Genomic DNA, 17,741 nt, shown 5'->3' with positions numbered 1-17,741 from the left:
CCGCCCCCTTTCCAGAAAAAATATTACTCAGCGCCCCCTGGAAATTAATTTTTTTTTAAAATTTTAATAGCAATTAAACAGAAAGATATATGTATTAATGTTTCTACCTTTTTTGTAAAATATAGTAAAGAAAGGTGTAAATTAGAAACATTGAAGTTTGAAATTATGAAACTATTTATTGAACTCAGAATAGAAAGGTAATACAAAAAAAGTTAAAACAAATGCACCTGTGGCCATCACCGCCCCTCTGGATCGCTGCAGCGCCCACCAGGGGGAGGTAGCGCCCACTTTGGGAATCACTGGTTTAGATGAAGTGTTCTTTTTTGGTTTTTTTACAGAGAGGAAGGGAGAGGGATAGAGAGTTAGAAACATCGAAGAGAGAGAAACATCGATCAGCTGCCTCCTGCACACTCCCCACTGGGGATGTGCCCGCAACCAAGGTACATGCCCTTGACCGGAATCGAACCTGGGACCCTTGAGTCCGCAGGCTGATGCTCTATCCACTGAGCCAAATCGGTTAGGGCGTAGATGAAGTGTTCTTAATCAAACTCTCTTATTCTTGTCCCAAAAAAAAGGAATTTGCCATTTTACAAAAACCTCTGACACAACCATATTTGTTTTATTTATGGAGGTAAGGGCATCTCTGATTACTTTCATGTTTCTCTATTCAGAAAAGGTTAGAGCCATTTGTCAAAATAAAGCTTATGCAGGGCATGCCCTTTTCAGACCTTTTTTTTTTTTTTAGATTGGTTTGAGGATTTTCCCCTGGAATATCCTACATTAGAATACTCTCTATTTCTATGACATTAGGGGAATTAGTTTGCCATTTGAAGTCTAATTTTTTTATACCTAAAGGAGGTTAAATAATAATGCCAAACTCTATATAGTGGTTAGTTGGATTAAATAATACGTGTCAAGCTCTTAGCATAAAGCAATTGTTCCATAGTGGTAGCTATTATTACTACTTTTTAAATTTACCAAAATGTTACTAATGGTTATTTCTAGGTGGGGGGGAAGGCAGTCTTTCTATTTGTTATTATTTTATGTTTTTATCACAATATCAATATATATAAAAGCCTAAGCGACCATTCCACTGTTTGACCAGTAGCTATGATGCACGCTGCCCCCCAGGGGTCAGATGCTCAATGCACAGGCATGGAAACATGGAACAGACTTGATGAATCTCAGAGGAAAGGGGGAAGGGGGGAGGGTGGGAAGAGATTAACCAAAGATCTTATAAGCAAACTAGAGGCCCAGTGCATGAATTCATGCACTGGTGGGGTCCCTCAGCCTGGCTTACCGGGATCGGGCAGAAACCGACAGTCCGACACCCCCTGAGGGTCCCGGATTGTGAGAGGGTGCAGGCCAGGCCGAGGGACCCCATCAGTGCACAAATCCGTGCACCGGGTCTCTAGTATAATATATGCAATGTAAATGAACATGACTTTAACACAGTATGTATTTAATTACATAAAGAGTATATAAAAAAGCATATATATTTACATGATATATATTCCTATCTTTTGCTTAGCTGTCTCTAAACAAGTTTTATTTCTGATAACATTGATTCACTTTCATTGGACTCAAATGAGATAAAGAAGGCAAATAGTGTTATCTTTTTGGCACAGAGGAAGAACATATGACTCTGAGAAATCCTCCAGTGGAATGCAGCTAGTAGATGTCATACTGACACTTGAACCCAAATTTCTAATTTGAAGTTCATTGTTAATTCTCAAGACTAAAAGAAAAAAACATACTAGATTTACCTTTCTTGGAATAATATAGAAAAAACATCAACTAAGTATTACAAATAATGAAGAGATTCCTGAATTCAAGGATTATATTAGCATTTTCTCTACTTTTTTCCCTTCTGGCTTTGATGTATGTCTAAAGTAAAAGCTCTCTTAGCCACTAGTACATGGCTAGTTTTTAACTGCTTCACCTAAAGTGCAAGCACCTATATCTGGACCAGACATGTTGTTTATTTAATAATATAGTTTATTAGCTTGTTTTGAGAGTGAGCATTGATTTAGGGGTCTTTATAATATTTCCAGAACTCCAGAGGAACCGTGGAACCTTTCTAAATTTTAGATTACATAAGACTCTGAGGTCAATGAAAAGCTTTTGGTACCTTCGGAGCAGAAACTGGGTATCCTTTGTTTTAAATCATTAAGAAGATTCAAACATACTTTATGCTAATTTAACCATGGAAATATAAAAGCAACTAAATTTCCTCCTCTTTTTCTTTCCTTCCACAGCTTAAAGGGAGCTGACGCTGGCAATGGGATCAGAGTGTTTGTGCCTGATATTGGGATGTTCATCGCTAGTCTGGCCATCTGGCTCATCTGCAGAAACATCGTTCAGAAACCAGTGACAGAAGAAGCAGCACAGTATAACCTGGAGTTTGAAAATGAAGAACTGGTAAATCTGACTTCATAAATCTTCCTTTGATTTCTGAGGGCCTTGACCCTTAACAGGTGTGGAAGCGGAATAGTCAGAGCTACATGTGCATAGTGCTGTATGCTTTACTGTGCTTGGCTTAAACCTGTGCGGTGCTGATGGGTCTGCATTCTCATCAACACCTTGTCTACAAGGAGACAGGTGTAGGGAATGAAAGTGTCATCCTTCTTGACATTCATCCCCTATGGCCAGGGCTTGACCCAGTGTCCTGTTCACTCCCCCAAACTCTCATCTAATATTAGCTCAGATGGTTAACCTTTCACGGTTCATAGTACTATGGTCCATTGGTCTAGGTACCTAGGTTATTGCAAAATATTTAGAGAAGTAGTAACACCTGGTAGTTTTAGGAGAAAAACAATTAATTTCACCTTTAAGGGAAGCTTTTCGATCTGTGTACCTGTGCTCTTCAGGGAAAAGTTATGTAAATGAAGCGTGCTTTGGTCAAGTTATTTTAAAGTTCTCCAGAGAAAATATATATGCATTTGGAAAAGTATGAGAATTTTTTAAAGGTAAAATCAAAACAAAACACTGAGTACCATGTATGGTAACTTTGAGCTATGGTTTTTAAGGAGAAGGGTTTCAGGAGTAACTACTGAATCAGGGAACATGTCAGATTTCACTCCTTGGAGAATGATGCTTATCAGATAACATCTCACACTGTCCCCCAACCAGTGTCTGCTCCTTTGGGCTTCTTAGTAAAATGCTACTTGCTCCTCATTTTTCTCTTTTCCAATTTGAGAGGCAGTAGAGCAGTTTTTAAAATTTCAAACCCAGGGTCTTCTTAGGATAATAGAAAGTGAAGTTGTATGGTATGAGTTGAGGCCAACCCACTCAAAGAAACAGTCCTTTTTGTGCCATTTGTGGCAGACAAGCATGCATACATTACAAAGCTTCTTAGAGAAAGAACTTCCGCCTCCAGGGTCAGATGCTCTTTTCCCAGAGGACAGGGAAAACCTACATTGACCAACAGAAGGATGGATGTTAGGTTACAGTTAAGTTCATGCATTTGGTGAAGAAGGGACTCAAAGCTATTACAAAGACCAATTCTAAAATCAAGTTTCTGTCCTGGTTACACCCAATTCTCAAAGACAGACTCATGGTACCTCTCTCCCACTTGAGATTTGTTTAAGTATCTGTGCCCCATCTATTATTAATCATATTATTTAATGATAATAAGAGGGATGGGTATTCTAAACATTACTTATTTGGGGCTTTGAAAATACTGTCATTATTATGAGGCTGATATCCTCTCAGTTAAGTTGGCTTTGGCCTAATTTAGATATTAACTTGTATTTTCTTAGCATATGTCAGCCTACCAGGTGGCCTGGGAGGAGCAGGCTGGAGTGTGAATCTTCTAAGATAAACCCACAAGGAATTTTTTTCTTGCATGTGAACAATCTGTCTTGAGTCTGAAAAGAATAGAAGAACACGGCCAAAATACGCAGGGGAATTTATTTTATTCTGAAGGGCCCCACATACTTCCTGCTGCTTATAAATCTTGGCTTTTGCACTCTGGACTGTTTAGTTTTTGGAGGATCCTTTGACAGAATAGTGTTTCTTGGCATTGTTTCTTCTTTCATTTATCTCAGTAGAGAAATGGCAAGATTAATCCACTGGTGCCTGGGAGAATTCCTTTTCAAATCCAGCATTGTTTGAAAGTAGCAATTAATCCCTGGAGAGGACTCTTCAATCTCCCCTAATCTTCACGGACTTGATGATGAGCTCAAGTTTGCTGTTTCAAAGGGCATCACAAATCCAAGGATCCCCTGGAAAACCCCGGGTGAGGTGGAGACTGGCAGCAGGTGGGAGACGGACTTGCTCTTGCATTGGACAGAGAGCAGACCTCAGGAAGGGAACCAATTCCTCATGGCCATAGGAGGTTCTGTTTCATCCGACTCCTCTGTGGTCCTGTTGGTTTGTTCATTTTAATTTATAAGCACATCTAAAAATCAGAACTGGGAGAAAGATTCCTATTCCTAAATCTTCAAAAAAATGAATTAGGTTATGAAAAGTAAATTGTGTAGAAGAGGGTTCCCTGAGCAATGAAACACTATGTAATTTCACCAAACTGATACTGATCTTGTATATTTCTATACTTCTAACTTTATCTAGCTATTTAATGAGATTTCAGCCTTCTTTATGAAGCAAATGCTATTTTAATATAATGTTAATCCAAATTTATAAGTGTCTATTTAAATAGGAATTTTAGTCATGATTTGGTGTGCTTAAAGAAAAATCTTCTAAATAGTCTAACAAATCAAATATGAAGGACAAAAAGAATATTCCAGTATAAGTCATCCACCACATGTTAAAACTTCAGAAATGCAACATTTCGGTCCTGCTAATATCATTTGGAAATTTGTTCTGAATCTCAAAAACTGCACCAGCTTTTCCAATACCCAACGTCCATTAGGCAACTGTGGCACCTGCATTGTGCCACCTCTGATGACCAGCTGGGCAGTGTTTCAAAGTTTTAGCTTTGAGATTCAAGTTATTATTTTTTTTTAAAGAAACAAAGAATGGAAGAAATCGACCTTTTTATTGTCACCTTCTAATTAGGCATTTGGCATTTGCTCAGCTCTCCCCTGAGATTTAGTCCAAAGTCACCGGCTTTAAATTTTCTAGATCCTGTTTTTTCAGACATAATCATCTGAAACATGGAACTATTCAGAACGATAAGAAGCTGGACGGCTGCCCAGTTGCCCTGCAAACCTTGTGACTTTTACTGCCTCTCAGGATCATTCTCAGAAACTGGGCAAGAATCACTGTCATATGTCCCCCAAAAGGCAGCACACTTGGTCTGCCTTTTCTGGGTTAAACCCATTCATAATCAGGGTGTAGCTTTTAATTCTAGTGATTTTAGATGCCATTAATTTAAATAAAGGGACATTTTAAAAAAATATATTTTATTGATTTTTTACAGAGAGGAAGGGAGAGGGATAGAGAGTTAGAAACATCGATGAGAGAGAAACATCGATCAGCTGCCTCCTGCACACCCCCTACTGGGGATATGCCCACAACCAAGGTACATGCCCTTGACCGAAATCGAACCCGGGACCCTTCAATCCGCAGGTCGACGCTCTATCCAATTGAGCCAAACCAGTTAGGGCAGGAACATTTTTAATTGCAGGAAATCATTGTCCCACTGTCTTCAAGAAAGCTTCATTATTACAGTGTGAGTGTCACTGTGAGTATTTATTAGAGGGACTAGTTAGGCTTGGGTCCATGACTAACTTTGTAGCCCACAATGTCTACATCCCACTGGACATAAGGTGAGAGCATGGATTCCCACTCACCCTTTCTTCTGATAATGCACACCTGGGTGCTTATCAACGTGACAGCCAGCCAAAGGCAGCATTGTCACACAGAAGGGCGGGGATGTTATCATTATCTTAAATTTTATTTTTAAATTACAGTTTACATTCAACACTACTTTGTATTAGTTTCAAGTGCACAGCACAGTGGTTAGACAATCACATCCTCTGCGCAGCGATCTCCCACCTGACACATACATAGTTGATACAATATTACCAACTCTCTTCGCTATGCTGTACTTTACATTCCCATGACTATTTTGTGACTCTCAGTTAGTACTTCTTAATCCCTTCACCTTTTTCACCTGATTCCTAACCCCTCATCCCTCTGGCAACCATTAATCTGTTCTCTGTACCTATGAGTCTTTTTCTATTTTGCTTATTCATTTATTTTATTCTTTAGAGTGAAATCACATAGTATTTATCTTTCTCTGTCTGACCCATTTCACTTAGCATAGGACCCTCTAGGTCAGTGGTTCTCAGCCTGTGGGTCGCGACCCCTTTGGCGGTCGAACGACCCTTTCACAGGGGTCGCCTAAGACCATCCTGCATATCAGATATTTACATTACGATTCATAACAGTAGCAACTTTACAGTTATGAAGTAGCAAGGAAAATAATTGTATGGTTGGGTCACAACATGAGGAACTGTATTTAAAGGGCCAGAAGGTTGAGAACCACTGCTCTAGGTCTATCCATGCTGTCAAAATGGTATGATTTCATTCTTTTTTGGCCAAGTAATGTTTCATTGCATATATGTACCACCACTTTTTTATCCACTTGTCTATTGACGGACACTTGGGCTGCTTCCATATCTTGGCTATCTATAACAATAAAAGCATAATATGCTAATTAGACCAGACATCCTTCTGGATGTCCTTCTGGATGACCTTCCAGATAAAGCTGGGGCTGGGGAAGCCTGGGTCCCGGGTGCCAGAGGGAAGCCGGTGCCGGCAGCCGGGGGAAGGAAGGCCTACTCTTGAACAAATTTCATGCACTGGGCCTCTAGTTGTAAATAACGCTGCAATGAACACATGGGTGCATATACTCTTTCAAATTAGTGTTTTGGGTTTCTTTGGATATATACACAGAGGTGGAATTGTTGAGTATAATGCAGTTCCATTTTTTATTTTTTGAGGAACCTCCATACTGTTTTCCATAGTGGCTACACCAATCTGCATTCTCACCAACAGTGCACAAGGGTTCCCTTTTCTCCACATCCTCACCAATACTTGTTGTTTGTTGATTTATCCTAGAAGAAAACATAGGCAATAAAATCTCGGACATTTCTCATAGCAGTATTTTTTTCTGATATATCACCTCAAGCAAGGGAAACAAAAGAAAAAAATAAACAAATGTCACTACATCAAACTAAAAACTTTTTTGCACAGCAAAAGAAACCATCAACAACATGAAAAGATAACCCACTGAGTGGGAGAGCAGATTTGCCAAGGATACATCTGATAAGAGGATAATATCCAATATTTATAAAGAACTCATACAATTCAACACCAAAAAACCCCAAACAACCCAATTAAAAAATGGGCAAAGGACCTGAATCGACACTTCTCCAAAGAGGACATACAGATGGCCAAAAGACATATGAAAACATGCTCAAGGTCACTCATATCAGAGAAATGCAAACTAACACCACAATGAGATACCACCCCATACCTGTCAGAATGGCTATCATTAATAAATTGACCTGGAAGTTTGTAAAGGTTCTGAGGCAGGGTCCATCCCAAACCTAATAAATCGGCATCTCTGGGAGGTAGGAGAAGGTGTGAGTTGGTAGTAGGACAATTTCTTTTAAAGCTCCCTACATCCTGTCCTCTTGGCTAACCTAACTAGTTACCGTCTGCTAACTCAGCTTGCCTTTACCTGTCCTTCATTAAACTTCATTGCTCCATAGAAGGTGGTGGAAAGCATACATCTGCATACTCACTTTTCCAAATGAAGCAGGGGACTATTTAAACAGCTCTTTCAAGTTTGGATAAAGAATTTTCCTAAAACAAGTGTAGCAACAGAATAAAATATTTGCTTTATCATGTGGTGCAATGCTACCACATGAGACTTACATAACATGCATGACACCACAGAAACAAGTGCCTTTCTCTCCCGGATTGCTTGCTCCCCCGGGGCACTGGGGGTCACATTTATCTCCCGCAGTCAGTCACAACACTTGCCTCTTTCTGCCTTGGGCTCTTCTGTTGAGATGAGCCCATTCTGGTAAGATAAATTGTTAACTTTTAATAATAAACAATGAATAAACAACTCCTGAAAAATGTACTTCAGAAGAATACTCCCTTTTCCTCCCAGTTCTTTTGACTCATTATTTGTGACTTTGATAAACTTTCATTGAAATGTCCCCAATCAGTTCGTTTTAACCACGCAGAAGAGGACCATGGACTCAGCTGCACGAAAAGCTCCCATCTAACATCTGAAACCTAAAGGAGGCTCCACAGATAAATCACTTCAGTGTATTTTCCAATGAAGGGAGTCTGCCTTGGATATGAGTCAAACAAAGTAGTTCTGATTTTGCCTCGTCAGCTGACTGTGGAATCAGCGGCTCTGTGGTGGCAGATGTCAGCCAGAGTGTGAACGCTGGGCCCGTTGCTTCAGAGACACCCATGGCAGCTCTGTATTCCTGCAGGCCCTGGATTCCCTCCCAGAATTTCTGATTTAGGGAATTCGGATGAAGCTTGGGAATCTACCCTCTAAAAGATTCCTAGGTGATCCTTAGTATTTGTTACAACCTGGGTTGAACCTTTTAGTGCTTGGAGGTAAAGAAATATGGATGTTTGGGTTTGACCAAAAGTAATTTATTGTGTCTTTCAAATGTGAGTGAAAATGACCACTAATGACTGTTGGGGATGGGGCGACAGGAGAGGCAACAGTGAGATGAGATGCAGGGGCTGCTTTGTGTTTAGGCTGATCCAGTTCAGAGAGGATCGGAGCCGCACACAACTAAATCCACACCACTTAGAGCTCCCTCTCATGACATAAGAGGCGCAATCATAAGGGATGTGGGTGTGCACTGGCCGTAGTTGCTCAGTGGTTAGAGCATTGGCCTATGCACTGGAGGGTCACGGGTTTGATACCTGGTCAAGGGCACATACCTGGGTTGCAGGTTTAATTCTCGGGAAGCAACCAATCGATGTGTCTCTCTCACATGGATGTTTCTCTCTCTCTCTCTCTCTCATTCCCCCTACCCCCCTTCTATCCTCTCTAAAAATCAATGGAAAAAATCCTCAGGTGAAGATTAATCAGTACAAACAAACAAAAACAAACAAAAAAGATGTGGAAGAGATGTGGGTGCATTTTGAAGTCAGTTACTTTTAGAGAAGGCTTGGTAAAGGATTTACATTTCTTCAGCTAAGTTTTAGATTTATGGACAATAATGATATGTAATATTTTATGTGGCTTTTTAAACTGTAAAGGGTTCTGCTGGTCTTTAATTTCTAAGACAGCATAGGAACCAGGGGAACTAAATCAGTATTTATAGCTACCCCTTCTTAGCTTCAAGGCCAGAATCAAGTTGTATTCAAATGCAGGGACCGATTACAACCGTGAGGAGCATGGCGGCTTGTTAGTAAATACGTGGGAGCAGGCCAGAGCTCTGCCAGAGAGGCGGTGTTTATACTGCACCCAAGGAATCATTTAGGGGAAGAAAGCCTGCCTGTTAATAAGCCAGATGATGTGACTAATGGCAGTGCTGGCCCCGGCTTGGACGGTAGGGGCTCACAAAGTCAAACACAGCTCACTTTCGGCTCTCTCTCAGCTTGAAAGCTTTAGAAAGCATTTCCAACGGAGGGCCTCAGGGATTTTGGTACAAAAATGCCAAAAAACCTCAAATACAGTGGTATGTTTATAAAAATCGCAGGGGCCCTAGTCCCGCCTAAGAGAGGTCGGGGAAATGCATTTGTTTAACCTCACAAAGTTCTTGACCAGAGATTTTTACTCGATTTAATCTACATCCGTAGCAATTCTATAATTGAATAATAAGTCATTTATTATGAAAGTTATGAGTGTGTTTCTAACTGTGACCCAGGCAGCTCTGGCTATGTTCTCTCTCTCTGTCTCCTTTTTCAAGTGCAGTAACTGAAGGTTTTGGCCACATTTCCTTCATCCAGGAGGATTTTTAATGCATTGGTCACCTGCTGTGAGGGAATATTAAACAGCAGGAGCCCCATGAGCAGATCCTTTATGTGTGGATGGTAGTGTGGTTGCCATAGCAACTGTGTCACTGGATTGACCCCTTTTTCCCCCCTAACTCTGCTCGGGAAAGACAAGCAGGTGGGAAGAGCTGGCATGTGAGTTGGGGCCTTAGAGCTGAGAGGGGAGCAGCATGGCCTAAGGCAAGGAGCTGTGGATTCCAAGTCCCTCCCCCCCCCCACACACACACATGATTTCCTGCAGGTGCTGTTTCTCGGCAAAGAGATGAGGATTAGGTTGGATGGACAGACTGGTTCCAAGGTGGGGCAGCAACTCTGCAATCTTATCAGACCCCTGACTTTAAAGCCGTCCACATGCCAGTGAACCTCAAATAAACGTCTCCTGCTTTGCCCTCTCCAGCGCTCCAGATTACTATACTAGCTGTCCACTGACACCTCCAACAGGACTGCTGAAAGGCATCTCAGAGTTGAATTTCCCCAACCCACTCATTATTGTCCCATCTCATCCATAAAGACAAATGTATTGGAACTATCTCTGATTCCCCTCTGTCCCTCCTCCCTCTACATTAGCTTACGTTCCTGCTGACTGGAACGCCAAGACACACTGCAAAGACACTGCAAAAACTCTCTTCAGCTCCCTAACTCCCCTCTCCTCAACCACAGCAGTAACCTCCCTTGGGATTCCCTTGTGAAATAGATCATCAAACCCCTCGTTAGGGGAAGTGGTTGGTAATCAAAATCCTGCTAAGGTGGGTTCCAGAGAAGTGAAGTGTGGGGGAAGGAGCTAAGTCTTAGTGTTTCTTTGTAAGGCAAATGTGGGTTGGCAGGAATGTGTTTTTCTAAGGGGAGCTGGTGAGGCATGTAGATTTGCCGATGGTGTGATCCAGGAGAAAGGGAGCACATGGTGATTCAGGGGAGAGAGGAGACTGGCTGGGGCTGTCCTCTTTGGTGTCCCAGCATGTACAGCTCATCCACAGCCACAGGAGGGAGGGATCTGAGTGTCTGCTCCACAGGTGGGCTTTATTTTTATTTTTTAAGTATAGTTGGTATAAAATACTGTATTGGTTATAGTAGTTTCAGTGTACAATATAGTGATTTGACATTTTTATACCTTATAATGTTGTCACCCCACTAATTCTAGTGATCACCTGTCACCAAGCAAACTTATCATAATATTATTGACTCTAGACCCATTCACCTGTTCACCCATCGCCCACCAATTGCCTTCTGGTAACCATCCCTTTGGTCTCTGTTTCTATCAGTCTATTGTTGCTTTGTTTGTTGGTTGGTTTTATGTGTGTTTTTTAGATTCCACATGTAAGTGAAACCATATGATATTTGTCTTTCTTTGCCTGACTTATTTCACCTAACATAATACCCTCTAGATCCATCCATGTTGTCACAAATGGCAAGATTTCATTTTTTTATTTCTGTGTAATATTCCATTGGGTGTATGTAGAATATTATCTATCTATCATCTATCAATTTCTTTATCTATCATCTATTGATTGACATTGGGTAGCTTCCATATCTTGGCTATCTTTTATATATATAAAAAGACAGTGACTGGAAAGCCATAATGACCAGAATGACCGGTCGCTATAACGCCCACTGCAGCCAGAGAACTGGCCCGATCAGGGGGTGGGGCAGGCCGGCCAACCTGCCATGGCCCTTACCCCCGGCCAGCCCTGCCCCTGATCAGCCCACCCCCAGTCAGCCCCACCACCCTGATCGGCCCATGGTCCCTTCCCCTAGCCACCTCTGCCCCCAATCGACCCCCCCCCCCCAATTGGGGGTGGGGCCAGCTGGCCCACCACCCACAGCCCTTCCCCACAGCTGGCCCTGCCCCCAACCACCCCTCCAACTCCAATTGGGGGCAGGGCCCACTGGCCAATTGCCCACAGCCCCTCCCCCCAGCTGGCCAGGCCCTTAATTGGGCCCCGATCAGGGTGGGCTGGCCGGCCAACATCCCGCTGTCGCCTCCTCCTGACAGGCCCGGCCCCGATCCACTGATTCACCGATTGGGGCCGGGCCGGCCAGACCCCACCCATGCATGAATTCATGCACTGGGCCTCTAGTTATAAATAATGCTACCGTGAACATAGGAGTGCATATGTCTTTTTGAATTAGTGTTCTTATTTTCTTTGGATAAATACCCGGAAGTGGAATTGCTGGTGGGCTTTAGATAGGTGGGCTGATGAACTGGTCTGAGCTCACCCCTCTTCTCTCAGTAAAGTAGGAAGTAGGGTCATCAACTGACAAGGGGAAGGATAGGAGGTGGGGAGAAGTAGGTCGGGGAACATATGCCTTCTTTCTGAACACACCATGGACCTTGACCAGCTCTTTCCTCTGCCTGGAATGCTCTTACCTAGGGTTTCTCACGTGGCTTGTGACATTGTGACATTCAGATCTTAGCTTAAATGTCACCTCCTCAGAGAGGCTCCCCCGACCTCAGAATCTAAAATAGCCACCCTGTCACTCACAATCACATCACCCTATTTTAATTCTCTGATTAGCATATATCACTGTGAGATATTTAGGTTGTTTATTTTTTACTTATTTACATGTTTATTGCTTCATCTTTCACTAGAGATACTAGCACACAATAGGCCTTGAACAGATAGAAAAATCTTAATGAATAAGCATGAGAAATTACTTTTCCTTCAGGGAAAAAATACAAATGTGTCATGATGGAATACGATAAAACCAGATTTGGGTGTATCAACTTGAATAGGCCTGGAATTAAATGTGTGTGTGTGTGTGTGTGTGTGCGCGTGTGCACGCATGCGTTCCCATGTGTGGTGGGGTACATTAGCAACCAACTTAAGATGTAAGTGGTCTGTACTCTCCTAGGCAAACAGAGGATCCCTCAGTCCTCACGTCCACTCAGCACTTGAACTTTATCTAGGTGCAGATAAAGTTTAAGTGCTGAGTGGACTTGTGCCCAGTGCCAGTGAATTCGGACATAGAGGTCCAGATACCATCAGTGAACATTATGTAAATATCTAAACTGAGTGTATCAAAGAAAGACCTTTAAAATGGGAAAATGGAGAGGCCAGGCTCTCCTCTTTAAGCCTTAAATAGATGTGTGAACTGGGCCTAAAAACCCCGCTGGCTCTGCAGCCAGCGTCTAGAGCCAATCTGGCTAAGAACAGGAAGTCTGTCAGCCCAGGGGCACATGCAAACAAAGTTTCAAAAGTCTGAAACAGCCTCCTTTTGTCTTAAAGTGATGGTTTATATTACAATTCCTCTACGAAAATCCTAACCCTTCTAGGGAAAGATTCTAATTTGCCAAAAAATAAAAAAATTCCTATGCAGTCTTTACAAATAAGACAAATAAAAAGACCCTCATATACCTAGTTTAAAATAATGCATGGAAATATATTTATATTCTGCACATGTGTTTCTTCCCTAAATCTCTAATGATTGTACTGCGGTGCTGAGTTGTCCAGAATTGAACCAGTGTATCATTCTCTAAGAATAAGGTAGGCAGTGACTGTATATTTAGCCAAGTAGCCCAAGACCATTCACCCTCCCATGGTCAGGAAATACTAACATAGTGAACAAAGGTAAACTTCAGGAAGAAAAAGGATTTTCTACGCAGCGATGTAACTCACCCTTTCAGTTAAAGCCACGGGTACTTCAACCTCCCATCACCTTGCTGGCAAAGTCTGTGAATTTGCGGAACCAAATGCAGATTGGTGAAAGCTAAGATTATTAAAAGATGTTTCGGACAGTTTCTTGTTCCACCCATAAAAGATGAGCTCATGTAGGTAAGATGACATGCTATTAGGGGCCTATGATTAGTGATGTTTCCTGGTTACTTCTCCAGGGGAGGTTAGAGCTCCTCAGGAATTATCAGAGCCCTGGCAGGGACGTAAGTGGTTCTCTGCGTCTTTTCCCAGATTTGTGAAATCACCGCATTCTCTGACCCATAAATTACAAGCTATGTCATCTGCTGGGCGGATAGGCAGAGTTCTGGACTGCAGTGTTTTCTGTTTTGCTTTTGTTTGTTTGTTTTTTATTTAGGCTGGAGGAGAAAAACTAGATCCAGAAGAGGCACTGATCTATGAAGAGGGTTTAGACGAAGGAGATGGTGTTGAAGGCGAGATGGAAGAAAGCACAAAACTGAAAATCTTCCGCAGGTTTGCCTTTGTGGCTTCCAAGCTGAAGGAGTTTATTGGCAACATGATAACCACCGCTGGAAAAGTAGTTGTGACGATTTTACTGGGTTCATCAGGTGAGACTTTCCAGTCCTGGGTGGGGCACAAATGACGCTGGCGAACCATGAAAGAAATGGTGGAAGAGAAAATAAAGAAGGAAATAATTCTATTCCATGACACCAATATAATAGCTGGAGCTTTTGTAAAAGAGGCCACATGTACAAACCACACACATGCAAGTCATTTTTCCCGTGCAGTTCTAGTTTTTATATTTTAGATAGTTTCTGTTAACTTCTGTAAAGCAATCGTTTTCTCTATCTGTTACGTGACATCATTTTCTATGTGTCGATCAGAAAAACAACCATTCTTCCCAGAGCCTGTGAATGGTGACCTGGGACAATGAATAATGTTAGTGTACAGGTGCCTCTGAGAGCCTGTCTGTATACATTGATTCATCAATAATCATAACTTAACTCTCCAGGATTTACTGTTTTTCTTCCCAAGTTACATTGCAATCTTCCAGCACAGACACTCACTGCCTTTAAATTTTGGCTATAGACTGCTGATACCGTAATTATGTTATATCAGTTTCTCTACCCCCCTCCATCCCCCCAACATTCTATGCTCTAGAGCTACTGGGAAGTGTATTCAATACTACCTCATTGAAATTTCACAAGATGAAACAACATAACTGTTTGTTAATGGGAAAATAAAAAAGTGAAAAAAGAATAGAATTTCTCAAGATATATAGCCCAATATTTTAATGAGGAGTCATTTCAAAATCCACCCCCCCACCACCACCACTTCCCCTGAAATGTTTTTAATGCCTGTAAAGGAATTGTTTTGTTTACATTTACCTTTTTGGTGATAGTGCAAATCAGATTTCGTCTGGTAGGACAACATGTTAGTGAAACTTTAACTGCCACAGAATGTAATATTATTATGAATCCTAGTTAACTAAAAAACAAGGTAAATCATTATTTTAAAAGTGGTATCGGGAAAGTTGGAAGGGACATACAGTATTCCTGAAAATTTTTAGGGAGAAACAGAAGATGGAAACAGGCAATTAAGTATGCTGGTGTGAAGATTAGCTGTTTACTCTGCTCAAATACCATAGGTAGAATTTCTTCCTCATCTGGCATTTCCCCATATTTACAAATATCACTTTGTGTATGACTTTTTTCATAATAAAAATAGCATTGATTCTGATTTTATAAATAAAATGTGATTATTTTAGAAACCTGATCAATACCTAAAACCCATGGAAGAAATTTATATAATCTCTAGTACTTGCAGTTACTGAGTAGTAAATGATTTTTAGTTCAATGCAATTTTTCATGATTGTATTTCTTCTTCCTTAGGTATGATGCTGCCATCTTTGACCTCATCTGTCTACTTTTTTGTATTTTTGGGTCTGTGCACCTGGTGGTCCTGGTGCCGGACATTCGACCCATTGCTGTTCAGCTGTCTCTGTGTTCTCCTGGCTATTTTCACCGCGGGACACTTGATTGGACTTTATTTATACCAGTTCCAATTCTTTCAAGAAGCAGTTCCACCCAATGACTACTATGCAAGGTAAGAGATGAAAACTCATTAAGACATTAAAGGGGAGGTGGCCCTCTTATATGACTTTGTTTGAATCTGCAGGTGTTCTTCTTGATGGATGGGGTTCTTCTAGGGATGGGAAAAGCAGTAAATTTATTGATTGGCACAGTCTAGGAAGTAGTAGATGATCCATTCAGATGGAGGTGCTGCTGGGACAGTAAAAAAGGAAGCTGCTGTTTGTACCAAGTGAGACAGATACATGGTCTCAGCTGTGGAAAGAGATCCAGGAAAAACATTTCATATCAAAGAATAATGATGACATCTTAAAGCACCCAGCTGGAAGGAGCTCTCAAAGGCCAAGTGGAGGACATATTGAGAATCAATCAATTAAATAGTCAATCATTGATTCTAAAATTTTAAAAATAAAAATACATGAGTCCATGCTGAGAGAGAGAGAAATCTAATTTGTGTCAAATAAAGATGACAATTACACATACTCCTTACTGTGAAAATGGGAATTAAAGATAAAGAATACAGCATTTACTTTGACTTTTTGGAGGAACTCTAAGCCATTCTCAGTTAATGAGGGAAAACTCCTCTTTACAGAATAACAATAGCTAATGAAAGGGAAAGGAATAATAGAATTAGAAAATTACTACTCATCAATTCTTAATGACATACTTGTTTCTAGTTGCAAACTAAAACCATTACTTAAAAAGGTTCTTGGAATGAAGGATGTTTGCAATAATGACAAAGTATATTTTCACTAGTTATTTGCTAAGTGCAAAGGAAAAAAATCAAACCCTTACAATGGTGGTCAACCCCTTAACTAATTGATCAAAAATGACATAAACAAAAATGGGATAGTTCAACATTTTACACTTCTAGATGTGATGTAATATGAGGTATACAGCATCATATTCTTAAGCCTTTAGACCTAACCTCCAATTTGCAGAAAATATAAAAGATAGAAAAGTAATTTAAATGACTCCACAGGAAAACAGAAAAATCCAGAATGTGGATTCTACAAGGCAAATGATCTGATCTTCTTTAAACTTAGCACAAATATGACTCTAGGTTACATCTTCCTTCAATGACAAGCCCCAAAGAGAAGTTTTGAGGTTAAATTGGGACATTTCAATATTCATTGATTATGAGATGATAGTATAGAATTTTTGTTAATTCTTAGGTGCATGATTGTATTGTGGCTTTACAGGAAAATGTCATTGTTTTGGGAGATACATGATAAATTATTTAGGGATGAAATGTCATGATTTCTGTAAATTTCTACTAGTTTATTGACAAACATGGGTGGGAAGGAAGGAGGGAGGGAGAGATACATTCAGAGAGAGAGAGAGAGAGAAAGGGAGAGAGAAAGTGTGTTATTTCAACTAGGTCATTGTCATTGGATTATTCATTGCCGTATTTTAAATTTTCTTTTTGTGTGGAAAAGTTCATAATTAAAAGTTATGGAAAAAAGAAAGGGAAAGGGAAATGGCGAGAATGTCAGGATGAAGTGAAGACTGTGCCAGAATTCTTCTCTCTGATATGTCTCTGGGAAGTCTTATAGGTACCTAATTGAAATAAGTCAGGTACAGAAAGACAAATACTGTATGGTATCACATATGTGGAATCTAAATGAAAAAGAACTCCTGTAAGCAGACAGTTAAATGGTGATTGGCAGGGCAGTGGAGTGGAGGAAAGAGGGAGAGGCTGGTGAAAGAGTACAAACTCAATTATGACATGAATAAGCTCTGAAAATCTAATGCATAGCAGGTTTACTATAGTTAATAATACTGTATTGTATACCTGAAATTTGCTAAAAAAGTAGATCTTAAACATTCTCACACACAAAAGACCTATGTAAGGTGATGATTGATGTTAATTAACTTGATTGAGGTAATCATCTCACACTGTATACTTACATCATATCATCAATGGTACACTTTAAAAAAATTATGATTTTATGTGTTAACTGATGTCCCGGTGCACGGATTCATGCACATTGAAAGGAAATTAATTAAAAGAAATATTTTAATATCACTATTTGTCCTTTCTCTATAATAGAAGTGTCAACCAAATTCA

General features: G+C 40.6%; 1 protein-coding gene across 1 annotated transcript in view; it reads left to right on the top strand.

Moving 5' to 3' along the window:
• Nucleotides 1-17,741, top strand: part of PIEZO2 (piezo type mechanosensitive ion channel component 2) — a 330,099-nt gene that overhangs the window by 186,575 nt on the left and 125,783 nt on the right. The window contains 3 exon segments of the mRNA XM_023754259.1: nucleotides 2,259-2,421; nucleotides 13,978-14,188; nucleotides 15,473-15,686. Of these exon segments, the coding sequence (XP_023610027.1) occupies nucleotides 2,259-2,421; nucleotides 13,978-14,188; nucleotides 15,473-15,686 (588 nt within the window).

The sequence above is a fragment of the Myotis lucifugus genome, unplaced genomic scaffold (genome assembly GCF_000147115.1).
Source record: "Myotis lucifugus unplaced genomic scaffold, Myoluc2.0 scaffold_58, whole genome shotgun sequence".
Classification (NCBI taxonomy): Eukaryota; Metazoa; Chordata; class Mammalia; order Chiroptera; family Vespertilionidae; genus Myotis; species Myotis lucifugus.
This window is presented reverse-complemented; position numbering and strand designations above follow the sequence as displayed.